This window comes from Phocoena sinus, chromosome 1 (assembly GCF_008692025.1).
Source record: "Phocoena sinus isolate mPhoSin1 chromosome 1, mPhoSin1.pri, whole genome shotgun sequence".
NCBI classification, from domain to species: domain Eukaryota; kingdom Metazoa; phylum Chordata; class Mammalia; order Artiodactyla; family Phocoenidae; genus Phocoena; species Phocoena sinus.
This window is the reverse complement of record NC_045763.1, coordinates 156,743,173-156,759,760: the sequence shown is the minus strand read 5'-3', so window position 1 is coordinate 156,759,760 and position 16,588 is coordinate 156,743,173. Positions and strand designations below refer to the sequence as shown.

At 40.4% G+C, this 16,588-nt stretch overlaps 1 protein-coding gene across 1 annotated transcript in view; it reads left to right on the top strand.

The window, feature by feature from the left end:
* Positions 1–16,588, top strand: part of PLD5 (phospholipase D family member 5) — a 506,673-nt gene that overhangs the window by 284,930 nt on the left and 205,155 nt on the right. Inside the window, exon 3 of the mRNA XM_032642585.1 lies at positions 12,882–13,050. Within this exon, the coding sequence (XP_032498476.1) occupies positions 12,882–13,050 (169 nt within the window). The remainder of the gene's footprint in view (positions 1–12,881; positions 13,051–16,588) is intronic.

Genomic DNA, 16,588 nt, shown 5'->3' with positions numbered 1-16,588 from the left:
AAGAGGGAAGAGATATGGGAACATATGAATATGTATAACTGATTCAGTTTGTTATAAAGCAGAAACTAACACACCATTGTAAAGCAATTGTACCCCAATAAAGAGGTTAAAAAAAAAATAGATAGCTAGTGGGAAGCAGCCATATAGCACAGGGAGATCAGCTCAGTGCTTTGTGACCACCTAGAGGGGTGGGTTAGGGAGGTTGGGAGAGAGGGAGATGCAAGAGGGAAGAGATATGGGAACATATGAATATGTATAACTGATTCAGTTTGTTATAAAGCAGAAACTAACACACCATTGTAAAGCAATTATACCCCAATAAAGATGTTAAAAAAAAAAGAAGTGGTACATATATACAATGGAATATTACTCAGCCATAAAAAGGAACAAAATTGGGTCACTTGTTAAGACGTGGATGTATCTAGAGACTGTCTGTTATACAGAGTGAAGTAAGTCAGAAAAGAAAAACAAATATCGTGTATGTGGAACCTAGAAAAATGGAATAGATGAACCCGTTTCCAGGGCAGAAGTTGAGACACAGATGTAGAGAACAAAAGTATGGACACCAAGGGGAGAAAGCTGCAGGGGGTTGGCGATGGTGGTGTGATGAATTGGGTGATTGGGATTGACATGTATACACTGATGTGTATAAAATTCATGACTAATAAGAACCTGCTGTATAAAAAAATAAATAAAATTCAAAATTTTTTTAAAAATTCAACTTCAGGGAAAGGGGAGTGGTCAGTGGAGATAAAAAGTGTCAAGTGTCAGGAGGTAAAAAAAAATCTACCTAAGCAGGAAAAAGTCCTGTACCTCTGAAAACTATCAGATGCTGATGAAAGAAATCGAAGATGACACAAGCAAATGGAAACCTATACCATGTTCTTAGATTGGAAGAATCAATATTTTGAAAATGTCTATACTATCCAAGGCAATGTACAGATTCAGTGCAATCCCTCTCCAATTACCAGTGGCATTGTTCACAGAACTAGAACAAAATAAAATATTATTAATTAATCTTATTTTTAGCTGCATTGGGTTTTCGTTGTTGCGCATGGGCTTTCTCTAGTTACAGTGAGTGGGGACTACTCTTCATTGTGCTGCGCGGGCTTCTCATTGCGGTGGCTTCTCTCATCGTGGAGCGTGGGCTCTAGGCAGACGGTCTTAAGTAGTTGTGGCATGGGGGCTCAGTAGTTCCTGCTCATGGGCTCTGGAGAACAGGCTCAGTAGTTGTGGCACACGGGCTTATTTGCTCCATGGCATGTGGCATCTTCCTGGACCATGGCTCGAATCTGTGTCCCCTGCATTGGCAGGCGAATTCTTAACTGCCGTACCACCAGGGAAGCCCCAATTTTTAAAAATTTGTATGGAGACACAAAAGACCCCAAATAGCCAAAGCAATCTTGAGAAAGTAAAATGGAGGTGGAGGAATCATACTCCCTGACTTTGAACTATACTACAGAACTACAACAATCAAAACAGTGTGGTACTGGCACAGAAACAGAAATATAAATCAGTGAAACAGGATAAAAAGTTCAGAGATAAACCCACACATCTGTGGTCACCTAATCAATGACAAAGTAGGCAAGAATATGCAATGGAGAAAAGACAGTCTCTTCAATAAGTGGTGATGGGAAGACTGAACAGGTACATGTAAAAGAATGAAATTAGAACATTCTCTAACACCATACACAAAAATAAACTCAAAATGGATTAAAGATCTAAATATAAGGCCAGATACTATAAAACTCTTAGAGGAAAACATAGGCAGAACACTCTTTGACATAAATCAAAGCAACATCTTTTTTAACCCACCTCCTATAGTAATGAAGATAAAAACAAAAATAAACAAATGGGACCTAAGTAAGCTTAAAATCTTTTGCATAGCAATGGAAACCAGTAAAAGAATTAAAAGGCAACCCTCAGAATAGGAGAAAATATTTGCAAACAAAGCAACCAACAAGGGATAAACCTCCAAAACATACAAAGAGCTCATGCAGCTCAATAACAAACAAAACCCAAACAACCCAATCAAAAAATGTGCAGAAGATCTAAATAGATATTTCTCCAAAGAAGACATACAGCTGGCCAGAAAGCACACGAAGAGATGCTCAACATCACTAATTACTAGAGAAATTCATATCAAATCTACACTGAGGTATCACCTCACACTGGTCAGAATGGCCATCATCAAAAAATCTATGTGCTTCCCTGGTGGCACAGTGGTTGAGAGTCCGCCTGCCAATGCAGGGGACACAGGTTTGTGCCCCGGTCCGGGAGGATCCCACATGCCTTGGAGCAGCTGGGCCTGTGAGCCATAGCCGCTGAGCCTGCGTGTCCTGAGCCTGTGCTCTGTAATGGGAGAGGCCATAACAGTGAGAGGCCCGCGTACCGCCAAAAAAAAAAAAAAATCTACAAACCATAATTGCTGGAGAGGGTGTAGAGAAAATGGAACCCTCCTACACTGTTCGTGGGAATGTAAATTGGTACAGCCACTATGGAGAACAGTATGGAAGTTCCTTAAAAAACTAAAAATATAGCTACCATATGATCTAGCCATCCCACTCCTGGGCATATATCCACAGAACATCATAATTCAAAAATATGCATTCACCCCAGTGTTCATTGCATCACTATTTACAGTGGCCAGGACATGGAAGCAACCTAAATGTCCATCAACAGAGGAATTGATAAAGAAGATGTGGTACATATATACAATGGAATATTACTCAGACATAGAAAAGAATGAAACAATGCCATTTGCAGCAGCATGGATGGACCAATAGATTATCATACCAAGAGAAGTAAGTCGGACAGAGAAAGATAAATATCATATTTTGTTTATATGTGGAATCTAACAAAATGATATAAATGAACCTATTTACAGAACAGAAACAGACTCACAGGCTTAGAAAACAAACTTATGGTTACCAAAGGGAAAAGTTGGGGGGGGAGGGGTACATTAGGAGGTTGGAATTAACATATTTACAGTACTGTATTTAAAGTAGGTAACCAACAAGGGCCTTCTGTATAGCACAGGGAACTCTGCTCAATATTCTGTAATATCCTAAATGGAAAAGAATTTGAAAAAGAATAGATATATGTATATGTGTAAGTGAGTTATTTTGCTGTACCCCTGAAATTAACATAATATTGTAAGTCAACTATACTCCCATATAAAATAAAATTTTTTTTAAATTATGGTTGAAGTTGATTTTGTTTTGTAAAATAACAAACAAGCAAACGGAACAAAACAAAAACACACAAATGAAAAACTGACGGTAAGAGAATAAATCCTAACAGAAAGGGACTCTAGCATTTACTGTCATGGATATCTCCCAGGGTATTTATGCCCCTGATTTATCAAAGATACATTGAGAATATGGGAAGAAAATTGCATTTTGTACCTCTGCCTGTGTTTTTTGCTTTGAAAATTGGAAGTGAGAGTGGAGCATAGTGGTGAAGAGGATATAGTCCACAGTCATACTACCCAGGCTTCAATCTGGGCTCCATCAGTCACTAGCACTTGGACACATTACTTAAACTCCTTTACGTCTCAGTTTCCTCATCCCTAAAATGGGAATAGTTATAGTACCTGCTTCTACAAATTCATGTAAACATTAATTAACGTAGTCAGTGAATCTTCTTAACATAGTGCCTGACACAAAATAAGCACTCAATAAATATTGTTCAGTTAAAGTATTAATGTAATAGTGTAATTACTATTTTGCCAGATGTCAGAGGGTAATAACCACCTTGAATGCAGATGTTTTTAAATTAGACCTTTTGCATTTTAGCCATTTGTTTTCAATCATCTGGCTTAGTGTGTTTTAGCTCTTTGAGGACAGTGTCATGGTCTTTTCATCCATGAACTCCTACTTCTTTGTTCACGTTTTATGTTGGTAAAATATCAAAAAGGTAGATGCATTGAGTTGTACCTTTTTCTTACTTCTTTTGTCTTCATCCTCTCTGGGCTCCTTTCTCCTCTGATGGTTTCTTCCTTTCTAGGCCAGTATCAGGAAGTATTGAGGCAAGGACAAGTGTGTCTTTCTGTCACTGTAGATGTCCTTGCTGACATGGACAGAGTGGAGGTAGAGTGAGGAGCACCTTCCCCTCTTCTCCAAAGTTCAGATCTCAATCCAAGCTGACCTTCCCTCTAGTGCAGCAGCTTCTGCTCTTCAGCATCACTCTACCTGTTCCCTCCATAGACCCAAAGTATGTGGAGAACCTTCTCAGATAAGACCAGGACCTAACGTAGTGTTGTGAAATGCACATGAGCTCAGACAAACCTGAATTTAAATCCCTGCTCTGTAGCACTCTGTCCATCTGGGTGACACCTAACCACTGGGAGCCTTGCTCTCTTTGCCTCCAAAATTGAGATCATGCCTATTTCACTGTGTTTCTTGGTGATGATGATGTGTATATTACCTGTGAAAGTACTTCTAAACTTTAATATACAAAGAAAGGATCCTAGCTACAATAATAATATTTCTACTGCTATCCTGCCTCTCTCCATAAAGAAAAGCATAGTTGTTCTTCACTTAATACAATTATAGACCAGGAATTAATGAGGCTTTAGTCTGAACTTCCTAGATTTGTACAAACAGGGATCTGCTGTTGTCAACTCAAACTTGCCATCATGTTCTCTGCAGTTGTCTTTGAAAGTTGGTTTAGAAGTTAATGTAGTTGAAACATCTGGTGACAAAAAATAAGAAAGTATTCAAAAACTGAAAGACATATCAAAAGGACACAGGAGACAACTTTTAGGGGCCTCCACTGGCAATGTATGCAACAATTTGGGCATCACAAAGTAGATGATAACATTTTGAAATAAAAGAAAAAAGAATCCATACTGATAAAATAATATCTTAAAAAATATAAAAAGTTATAATGGGAGAAGAAAAAGATTTTCCTTACAAAATGTTACCAGTGAACACATATAAAAGAAATGATAGAAAATTATAAGTATAATAAAAATAGATTCAGTTAAGAATCATAAATAGGTAGAAGCCAAATCAGTGAGTGAAATGTTAGGGAGTATTCATGCCATCTGAAAATACGTCTGCACAAATCATTTGTTAATTATAGAGGGAAGGAAGGTCCTGCTCAATTGAAAAATCTGACATACCCCCTTAACCAAGTGACCAAACTTAACATCACCAGTAGTGGGACAACCCACCATCATGTGACACCTCACATGATGCACTTTGAAGGACACATTACCTATGTACTGTTCCTACCAAAACTACTTATCCTAAATCTAATTATGAAGCAACAACCAAGCAAATCAAATCCAGGAGTATTTAGCAAAGCAACTGACCTGGGCTCTTCTGAATTGTTGACATCTTGGTAAGCAAATAAAACAGGAATAGGCTGGGAAACTCTCCTAGATAAGACAGCTAAGTGCAACAAGTAAACATTGATTGGATCTTGGATCCAAAAGAAAAATCAAAACTGAAAAAAGGCATGCAGGCATTCCAGAAATTTGCCCAAAGGTGAATTTTAATTAGTTCTGCCTACTTTTTTCCTTGCTTGAGAAAAAAGAGTATAACAAGGGCTGCTATCCATGGAAATGAGCTCTGCATGTATGCTAATTAGATCAGGCCTCTGCAGTGTAGCTAGCTGTTGCTTGTTAAAGGAAATAAAATGAGAGGTCACAGGAATAAGTCATTTCAAGACTGATTTCTAAAGGCCTTTTTTAGCAGGGCATAGGAAACAAGCATTGTGTTACAAAAGGAGCAATCAAGATCTCCAGGTAAAATAAGAAAGGAGGAAAGTGAGGAGGTGAGCAGGTTTTCCCCAGAATTCGTTACCAAACATAAGTGTGGTCTCCAGACCTTTGGTGGTGTCTCTATTTTTAGTATAAATTCCTAATTTACTTTTCTGTTTAGTAAAAAACCAAATAATGATAAAATTGGTCTTCTTTGGCTTCCAGGGAATTTCACTCTTCCAATCTTTCCAGTACTGTCTTCTTTACCTGCTCCACTTTCTCTACCAACCAGAAGTGATTAGATATTTTCCATATTAAGCTTCAACCCAGTTCTCTTCTCTTGAAAATCTCTCTTGATAATCTTACCTACTTCTAAGGCTTCAGTAATGGAAAAAAATCTTATAAGAATGCGTGTGAAGTAGAAAAAAAAGGAATAGATATATTATCCATCTGATGAGTAACTTCTTAACTTTTTTATGCCACAGGCCCTATTAGCAGTCTGATGAAGCCAATGGACTCCTTCCTTGAATAATGTTTTAAATGCATAAATTGAAATACATAGGATTGCAAAGAAAACTAGTAATGTTGAAATAGAGTTATCAAAAATATAAAAAAACAAATTTGTGATGTAGTTATGTATATTCTGCTCTACTTATTCATGAAGTAACAAGATCTGATGACTACCATAATTTCAAAGTAGTGATAAATACTTGGCGATATCAGCAATAGTTATCATACCATGGTATGAAAATGCTTTGTTTTTCAGGCAAGGCTTTATTGGGTCCCTGCTGCAGCAGCGAGAAGCAAGAACAGGCAACAGCTTCCCTTGCTCACTCACTTGCTCTCTGAGTGGGGGACGAGCCTGTTCCTTATGTGGGGTGAGGCTAGGGGTGTGTCCAGGCGTCGGGCCAGAGGGGTGGCTTAGGTGTTTTGCCCACCCCTCTGGTGGTGTTGAGTGCAGGGGGCATGCTCAGTACCCTGCTTTTGCTCCCAACACCCTGTTTTTGCTCTGCTCCAGGCTCTTCAGAAGTGGCAGCTGGGTTTTTTGGTCTCATTGTATCTTTTGTCCAGAATTTGCCCCAACTGCACATGAACACAGTTATTTTTAGTCCCATATAGTTTATTTGTATTTTGTTGCTCAAGGAGAGGTGTGTCCAGATACAAGCATTGCAGCACTGCAGCAAACGGTCCCAAGTCCCAGCCTGTCTCATTCCTCCCTAAGAGACTCTGCACCCTTATTCTTAAGGGTTCAAGGGCCAGAAGTCTTTTCTGCTGAAACTTCTTCCTGCTGGACAGGGGCCGCAGACCCTAGCTGACCCCAGAGGTGTAGAAGTCCCTCGCTGACTGTCCCAAGGACCTGTAGGGACCTGGGCCACTCTCTGCTGGAAAGGGTTGAATTCCTTGAGTCATCTTGAGCCTTACTTTAAACTGTTGCAGCATAAAAGACACAAACTTAATCAAAAGCTTAAACAAACAAGGGCTAAAAAGGAGAAGAACAATAGCCATTAAAGTGCTGAGAAAGGGAAAGAACCAGGTTAACTTTGGGAGGGTTTCCTTAACTGTTGACCAGACAGGGGGGGCAATGTTGCCCCTGCCAAGAAGCCATTCTGCTTGGATGTATATTTTGTTAATGTCAGGGTTAAAGTTTAATAAATTTCTCTATTCTTAGAATGGAAGGTCTGGACCTGTTGGTCCCAGGTCTCCTTGGACCAAAAAGTCTTAGTCACAGGTTTACAACAGTAGGGAAGACAATGGAGTACTAGACAAAATATGGCATAGATCAGTATGACTGAAAAGAAAAGGGTTATAAGAAAATGACAACCTCCTGCCAGAAAGTCTTTTATACCTTGTGGGATTCAAGAGAACAAACTAGAGAACCAGTTTTCAGTTCTCCTGCCCATATGTGATAGTGAGGATCGGTGGTTAATTGTCTGCTGAAGCCAAGTGGCTTGTTGTCAAATTTTCTCAATGTTGGTTTCTACCTGGTATGGGCATCAGGGCTCTTTTCTTTGCCTCTCGATCTGCCCTGTTGTTCCCTTGGGTAATTTGAGAAGTTTCCTTTTGGTGCCCACGGCTTAGGCCTAATGTAGCCTCTTTTCTATCTGGAGATAACTGTCTTCTTCAAGGATTTATAATATATCCCAGATATTTAACTTGTTGCTTTGAGATTTACGCTTTTTTCTGGGAGATCCTATAGCCCTAGGTTCCAAGGAAATTAAGGACTTTAATGTTATTCTGATCTGAGGTCTCCATGGTGGGGCTACATATTAATATGTCATCTACATACTGTAGAATGGCCCCTTATTTTAGGTATATTTCCCTTAGTTCCTTTCCTAGGGCCTGGAAGAACAAGTATGGGCTGTCCTGAAACCCCTGAGGCAATACTGTCCAGGTATATTGTTGCATTTGGCCCGAGTTGGGGTTCGTCCACTCGAAGGCAAACAGATACTGAGATGAGGGATGAACTCGGATGCAAAAGAAGGCATCCTTGTGTCAAGCACAGTAAACCATTTGGCAACTTCAGGAATCTGGACTAATACATTATAAGGATTGGTCACAAGTGGATGTATAGGGACAACTGCATCATTTACTGCTCTAAGGTCTTGCCACAGTATTCCCCATTTGGCTTAACAACTGGCAGAATAGTGGCATTGCATGGATACTGACAGGCCATGTTTTAAGAAATTATCTATGGGCAGTTGCAAACCTTTCTTGCTTCCAACTTTATAGGGTACTTTCTCTTGTTAGGATAAGTGACTTCTGGCTTAAGGCTAGTTTTTACAGGTTGGGCATTTATAGCCTCCCAGGGATTCCTTTGTCCCAAGGAAATTAAGGAAGGTTAACTGCATGTAGAACATGACTGGGAATAGGCCCTTGTTCTTCCAGCTGATTTGCCTTAGTCAGAATCAAGAAAAGGGGCTGCTCGGGTCCTCCTAATCGTAATATGACGCTGAAGGAGCCCAGAAAGTCTCTTCCCAGTAGTGGGTTAGGACACTCAAGGCACAGCTAAAAAGGCGTGTGAGATCAAATGCTGTTCAAATTGACAAGTGAGAGGCCCAATGAAGAAATGGGTGTGAGGCTTTCCTTTGACACCAGTCACAGTACAGCTTTTGGAGAAAAGAGGCACAGCGTGAGAGATCAGGACAGAGTAAGTGGCTTCCATATCAATTAAAAAACTGGTTTTCTTACCTGCCACGTCAAGGACCACCCAGGGCTCCTCGAAGGAGATAGACATCTCACGAAGGGGAAGCTCCCAGAATGCCCAGGCCACCTCAGTCATCCATGGCCATCTTAGGAGCAGGAGCCCCCCCCTTCCCCTTCGGGACTGGGGACAGTCCCACTTCCAATGACCTGTTTGTTTGCAGACTGGGCATGGACCAAGGGGTTCTTTTTGTTATTTTGGGGCCCACTGGCCAGTTGACTTGCATTTGAAGCATTTCCCCTTGCTTGTTTTACCTCCAGGTGGTTGGTTAAACTTCCTTGGCCCCCTTGGTTTGTCCTGAGGTTGCAAGGCATGGCTGACAGCTATGGCCATCAGTTTAACTTGAGCCCTGGCCTGAGTGTTTTCACATCGGATTTTCTCTTCCTTCTCAGCTGGATCTCAATGATCAAATACCCCAAAGGCCACCTCTAGGAGTTGGGGCATCGGGGTTTGTGGGCCTAATTGTAACTTTCAGAGTTTCCACCTAATATCAGGGTCAGACTGGCAGATAAAATGTTGTCCCAGCTGGGATTGACCCTCAGGAATGGATGGATCGATGTTAGTAAATTTTCTAAATGGTGACAGAATCACAGGTTCTTTTAATATTCCTGTCATTTTTTTGCTTATGTCCATAACTGAAAGGAATGTTAAATTTCAGTTAGAAATGAGGAAAAATAAAGATCAAGCTCATAAGTCCCCCTAAATTCTATTCATGGATCCAAGGTTAGGAATATCTGGTCTAAAGATTTCTAAAAGAAATCGGGAATCCTTATTGTATGCCTATCAGAAACCATGTAGGTGGTATGAAGAAAGGGGTGGTGCAGAGCCACCTACAACTGTACAATTACTCTATATCCTTTATTTTGTATGTTTGGTTTATCTGGGCTTCTTGATTCTTCTTTGTCTTTCTCAGCATGGCTTTTATATTGAAGTAAAATTGAAACTAGTTAGTTCTGTTTGTTAAATGATGTTCTATTTTTGTTTTGTTTGCTCGGATTCTTTTTTTGTTTGATTTTTAAACATATTCCTTAGTCATAGGGGAGGCTAAAACTGCTGATTATTTGGGATCATTTCTTCATGCTATGTCTGCCTTCTATCTACATAGATAATTGGACTTTAAGTGTGGATAGAATTAAAATATCCAACTTCAACTTCTGTCTGTTGCCTTCAAAGGTTTTGAAGTAGATAAAAAAAATCCCCTCTCTCCACCTTTTTGACCCTCTCTCTCCTTGGTTTCCCAAACACTGCATTCTCCTGGACCTCTCTTGTCTTCCTGCTTCTCTTTTGGTCCCTTTTGAATCTTCTCATCCGTTTCACACTCTACCAACCAGAAAAATGTAGGCATTCCCCCCACATTAGGCTTTGGGCTCGTTTTCTCTTCTTTTTTTCCCCCTTGATAATCTCTCTCAATGCTCACCCCTTTCCCGTGTTCCTCGTCAGTTTTAATGGACCCTCTACCCTCTACTGATTGTCATCTCCCTTCCAGTAGTATACATGTGTGCTGTCAGAGTTAGACCCCTAAAATGTACTTGGTTGCTCTCAAAAGCATCAAAATTAAGTCCAGACTTCTCTTCCTGGTTCACAACCTCTACAGTGTGGTCCCTAAAGACACTGCCAGTCTTCTCCACCATGGCAAGCCCCTGCCATAACTCTCTTACCTCACACTTCCCTTGGCCAACCAACTCTCAAGTATCCAAATACACCTAGAATATCTTTCTCTTCCAGCTGACCCATAAAAATTATATCTTTGAAGACTCATTTCAAGTCCCACTTTCTCCAGTTCCAGATGCTCCCAACCTAATTATTTTTTCCTCACTGCTCATGTTCCAGTGGTACTTTAGATGGTGGCTTATCCATCTAATTAATTCTTACTCTTGTTTTGCCATTTATTAGAGCCTACCTCCTATTTAAATCATTATGTATGAGACTGGCTCTTTCACTAGATTATAGATTCCAGAGGACTAGGGAGTTTTGTCATAGTCATTTCTGTGTTAGGTACAGTAAATGACTTACTTGTCCTGTGCTCATAAGGTCTCAACAAGATTTAATTCATTTGTGGGTAGTGGTTGGATGATTGGACCCTAAAATTGTGAATGTCTCTAAGACATATACCCAACCCCATTTTGGCTATGATATTCATCAAATACACAAACATATTACTGAGAGTATTGCTTTTGTTTCTAAAATTGGCTAAATGGAACAAGTCTCATTAAAATAAACAGTTAGCAGTTTTAGTGAGAAGTTCTGGATTCTGTATTAGAAGCTGAGATTCATTCTATAGGTATTTCTTGAGCCCTAATTATGTATCCAGCACTAGGGATGCATAGCTTTGAATAAAAAGATCTGTTCTAGAAGGGCTTACACCCTTACCCTAACACTATCTTCATAAGAGTTAGGAGTTTCCTGTCAAGAGTTGCAGGAGAATTTACATTTCTTAAACTGGAAAAAAAAACCTGTTTATTCCTTTATTGAAATATTATCGGGACTTCCCTGGTGGCACAGTGGTTAAAAATCCACCTGCCAATTCAGGGGACATGGGTTCGAGCCCTGGTCCAGAAGATCCCACATGCCACGGAACAACTAAGCCCGTGCGCCACAACTATTGAGCCTGTGCTCTGGAGCCCATGAGCCACAATTACTGAGCCCATGTGCCACAACTACTGAAGCCCGCATGCCTAGAGTCCGTGCTCTGCAACAAGAGAAGCCACCGCAATGAGGAGCCTGCGCACCACAACAAAGAGTAGCCCCCTCTTGTCACAACTAGAGAAAGCCCACATGCAGCAACAAACACCCAACACATCCAAAAATAAATAAGTTTATAAAAAGAAGTCAGGGAATTCCCTGGTAGTCTAGTGGTTAGGACTCTGAGCTTTCACTGCTGAGGGCCCAGGTTCGTTCCCTCGTCAGGGAACTAAGATATTGAACTTCCATGCCAGTGACCTTTCAAGGATGCCCCATGGTATTCAGATTTTAAAAAATAATTTAAAAATAAATAAATAAGATTTAAAAAATAAATTTAAAAAACTAAAATGTTACGTGTCACCTGGCTAACTCGGAAGTGAAACCCACACAGCCTTAGCTGCAGCACCAACGCAAGCCACAGTGTATATGTTGTCAACAAATAAGGAAGTATGAAAAGAAAAGACACATTTATTAGGATATTGCTGATTGTAGTTTATTTAGGGCTTGGTTATTGCTATTATTTTATATATTCCACATCTCCAACTTTAATAAAGCCCTGCAACAGGCCAGTTTTTATTTATTTATTTATTATTACTATATTTTTGTGGTACACGAGCCTCTCACTGTTGTGGCCTCTTCACGTTGCGGAGCACAGGCTCAGGGCCATGGCTCACGGGCCCAGCCGCTCCGTGGTCCGTGGGATCTTCCCAGACCGGGACACAAACCCGTGTCCCCTGCATCGGCAGGCGGACTCAACCACTGCGCCACCAGGGAAGCCCAACAGGCCGGTTTTTTAATTTCCTTCTTAGTATCATTTTATGCCTTAGGCTGGGAAGTACTAACAGAGGTTTTAAGCAATAGTAATAGCATTTACTATTTTTATTTTCTAGTAGTAATAAAACATAATATTTTAGTTTCTAAACTAGTTCTAATATATGTCCAACATTGTACTAGAAACTGGAGATATTACTAGAGGAAGATGCTTGTGTAGGAAGCTCTGGACTTTTTCTCAAGGCTAGTTTGGCACTGGACATTAGGGACATATACTATGATTTTCTGAAATATGAGTGCTAACTGAGGAGAAATTGAACATAAACTCTCAGAACACAGTAGATTAGCATAGGGGAAATGTTAAATGCCTTTGTTGAAAAATGTAAATTATGAGGAACATATATATTCAGAAAGAGTAAAGAGTATTTTTCAGATGTCTCTGTATGCATGTGTAAAGATCTGTGGCTTCAAATTTGACTAGATTTTGTTTGTTTGTTTTTCAAAATCTTTTCTAAGAATTGCCCTGGTGGAAAATATTCCTGAAGGCCTTACCTATTCAGAAAATGCACCATTTCACTTATCACTTTTCCAAGGCTGGATGAATTTACTCAGCATGGCCAAAAAGTCTGTTGACATAGTATCTTCCCATTGGGATCTCAACCACAGTCATCCATCAGCATGTCAGGTAAGCTGCATCCTCTAATGTGTGTGACAATTTTACTTATGTGCATTTTATACTCAGTATTCTTGCTTCCACTCCTCAAGTTCAAGCTCATTTTTTCAGTCTATCTATACCCATAGTTCATGTCCATTATTACATTTATATGTATGTGCCATTGTTAATCGTAGGTTGCTCAGCTTCTACTAGAATGCAGTGCTTTCAAGAGCAAAATCACATCTCATCTTTGCAAACAAGAGGCTCTCTATGCAGCACTGCTGTATCGGGCAACTTTAGAGGTGTCTTGTGGTGTCCATTGATGGCACACCCCAGAATTCTGCTTTGCACAACCTGCATGTTTACAGTTTCAATTCTGTAACTGCTTGCTGAGACATTTAATTGGTTAATTGGTGTCCTAATTTGTCTTTGTGGCTCAGAGCCAACTTTTTTTAATAGTGGAGTCACACTTCCCAGTATAGCTGTATATTCTTGACTCTGTCATATTTGAGTGAAGAGGAAAAAGAAATTTACTAGTTATAAGAACAGCCTTTAGAAAACTGACTAAATGATCTGAATGATTTCTGAATGAAATGTCCTGGAGATAAGAAAATGATCCTGGTAATCTTTTTTTTTTTAATGTTTTAATTTTATTTATTTATTTTTTTATACAGCAGGTTCTTATTAGTCATCAATTTTATACACATCAGTGTATACATGTCAATCCCAATCGCCCAATTCATCACACCACCACCCCCACCACCCCGATCCTGGTAATCTTTAGCATGTTTTTCTTTATGTTGGTACAACCATGATAGCACTGAGCTAGCAAGTATATGACCATTGCCCTATACTTAAATGTCCTATGGGGGGGTCAAGGATAAAATTAATTTTGTCTGTTTGTATACAAAATGTATTGGCATTAAGCCTATAATCATTACCTCATTGGTGCTTTGATTTGCTTCAATTATACTATTTTAAAGTCAAAAGATATTCGAAAATAGGTACAAATAAACAAAAATCCCATAAAGGCTATACTAAAGAAGAATTGGATAATTTTACTAATTATGTTCTGCACAGTTCTACCTCTGCTGAAGCAGGTGCTTCAGGTACTTATTGCAACATTTAGCATCCCAAAACTTAGTGGTTTATAAAAATAACAATTATTTATTTATTCATGATTCTGGGCAGCGTTTGTCAGAGAACTTGTCTCTGATCTAAATAGTGTTGGCTGAGGTGGCCTACCTGGGGCTGGAGGGTGCAAGATGACTCCTCACATATGAGCATCTTACCTCAGATGTCTGGAATGTCTAGCAGCTGGCTGGACTTCTCTCTCTCTGTATGTGTCTATCATCATTCAGTAAAGCAGCTTGAATTATTTACCTGTGGTTATATCCTAAAAGGGCAAAAGCAGAAACTGTGAGACCTCTTTTTTTTTTTTCTTTTTTGCGGTACGTGAGCCTGTCACTGCTGTGGCCTCTCCCGTTGCGGAGCACAGGCTCCGGACGCACAGGCTCAGCGGCCATGGCTCACGGGCCCAGCCGCTCTGCGGCATGTGGGATCTTCCCAGACCGGGGCACGAACCCGTGTCCCCTGCATCGGCAAGCGGACTCTCAACCACTACGCCACCAGGGAAGCCCTGTGAGACCTCTTAAGACCTGAGCTCTAGAATCCCAATTGCTTCCACCCTATTCTATTGGTCAAAACAAGTCACAAATCCAAGATGAGAGGTGTAGCATCCATATGGGAATGTGGAGAATTGTTGGCAGGCATCTTTGGAAATTATATACCACAGTGCACTCTGGCCACAGCAATCCATCTGTCTCTCCCACATACAAAATGCCCTCCTCATCCCCCAAAACTTGTATCCCGTCACAGCAAAGGCTCAAAGTCTAGGATCTCTTCATCTGCATCAGGACAGGATCTGAATAGGACTCCTCATGAGGGCTCCTCTTGATTTGGAAACCTGTGAACTACAAAGACAAGATACGTGCCCCCCAACATACAATGGCAAAATAGAGATGAGATAACTACGATAGGTACTTCTGTTCAAAAGGGGGAAGTAGAGAGCACAAATTAGTCATTGAACCCACAGCAGTTTTAAAAGCCAACCTGGCACACATCACCAGTTTTCCGAACTTGGAGAACAGGGAATGTCTCTAGACTGGGATCTAGTTCTGCTTCCTGGGGGTGCTTTCCTAATCTGCCGTTCTCAGAAACTCTTTGCTCCACCCTCTGTGTTTTTCTTTCTTTTTCATAAGAAATAGCCTGTGCTTGCTTCAGACATATTTTCTTGGTTGGCTTTCTACCAGTAGAAATCTGAGGCCCCAGAGACCTCTTTTCATTTTAAACCACCTCTGTCCTTTTTTAGTCCAAAATGGAACAACCCCTTAAAAACTTCTGTAGACTTTCTATGTATCCAGTTATAATCCACTCTATTAGCAAAAGGCCACACCACAAAAAACTCACAGGTGGTCTTTTTCTACTTTGGACTGTGACTCAAGATGCTTCGGAACCTCACCCTTGAATTTTCCAGGAGCCCTTTTGAGAGGCAGCCCACCACCACCACCGCTTTTAATCCTTCAGAGGTCTCAACATGGAATCGTACAGCCACAGCTTTGATTTGATCCTTACCCTGAGGTCATTTCTCATTTTGAGAATGTTTTTGCTCAATTGAGAGACTGTCCTAGATTTTCTACATTTCTCTCAAAATTCTGCATGAAAATGAAATAGTTTCTTCTTATCATATACCACCAAAACTTTGAATGATAATCTGCCTGAACAATCTCCTTAGCCAGCTCTCCAAATCCACTAGTCATATTTTCTGTCTCCTACTTTACAGCAGGCAGTAGCGTTGCCAAACTTTCTGCCATTACTTTCTCAAGTCCTCAAAAGCAATTTCTTCACTGTTCTTCCAGCCTTGAGTGACAGAATGAGATTCCAGCCCCTACCACCACCCAGTCCCAGAGACAATGCCACATGCTTTAAGTTTTCGCAACAGTAGTTTCTATTTAATTTTTTATTGTGGTATAACAAACAACTCCAAAACGTATTCATTATTATTTCCTGTGATTCTGTGATTTGATTGACAGTTCTTTTGCTTCAGTAATGCTGGCTGGGATTACTTATGCAGTTGTGGGAGGGTAGCTGAAGCTGGACTGCCTGAGGGCTGGACACATCTCATTCTCTGCATGTGGACACTCATCATTCAGTAATCTAACCCAAGCTTTTTATAAGGCAGCTGGATCCCAGGAGAGTGAAAATGAAAACTACAAGACCTCTTAATTCCTGGGCTCCCAGAACTTTACTTTGCTACATTCTGTTAGTCTGACAAAGTCACATGGCCAGGCCACAATCACTGGAGGGACAAGAGACTCTAGGACGAACATACATGTACAGGAATGGGAGGAATTGTTGGCAGCGAAATTCCCAGGTGGTTTGTATACTCACACACCTTTGAAAAGAGCTGAACCAAACCATTCTGACCTCTTGCTCTATGAGCCCAGCAAACCCTCCTGGTGTTCAGACTCTGGGAGAAGATGGGTCATCAGAGAATGGCACAGCCTTT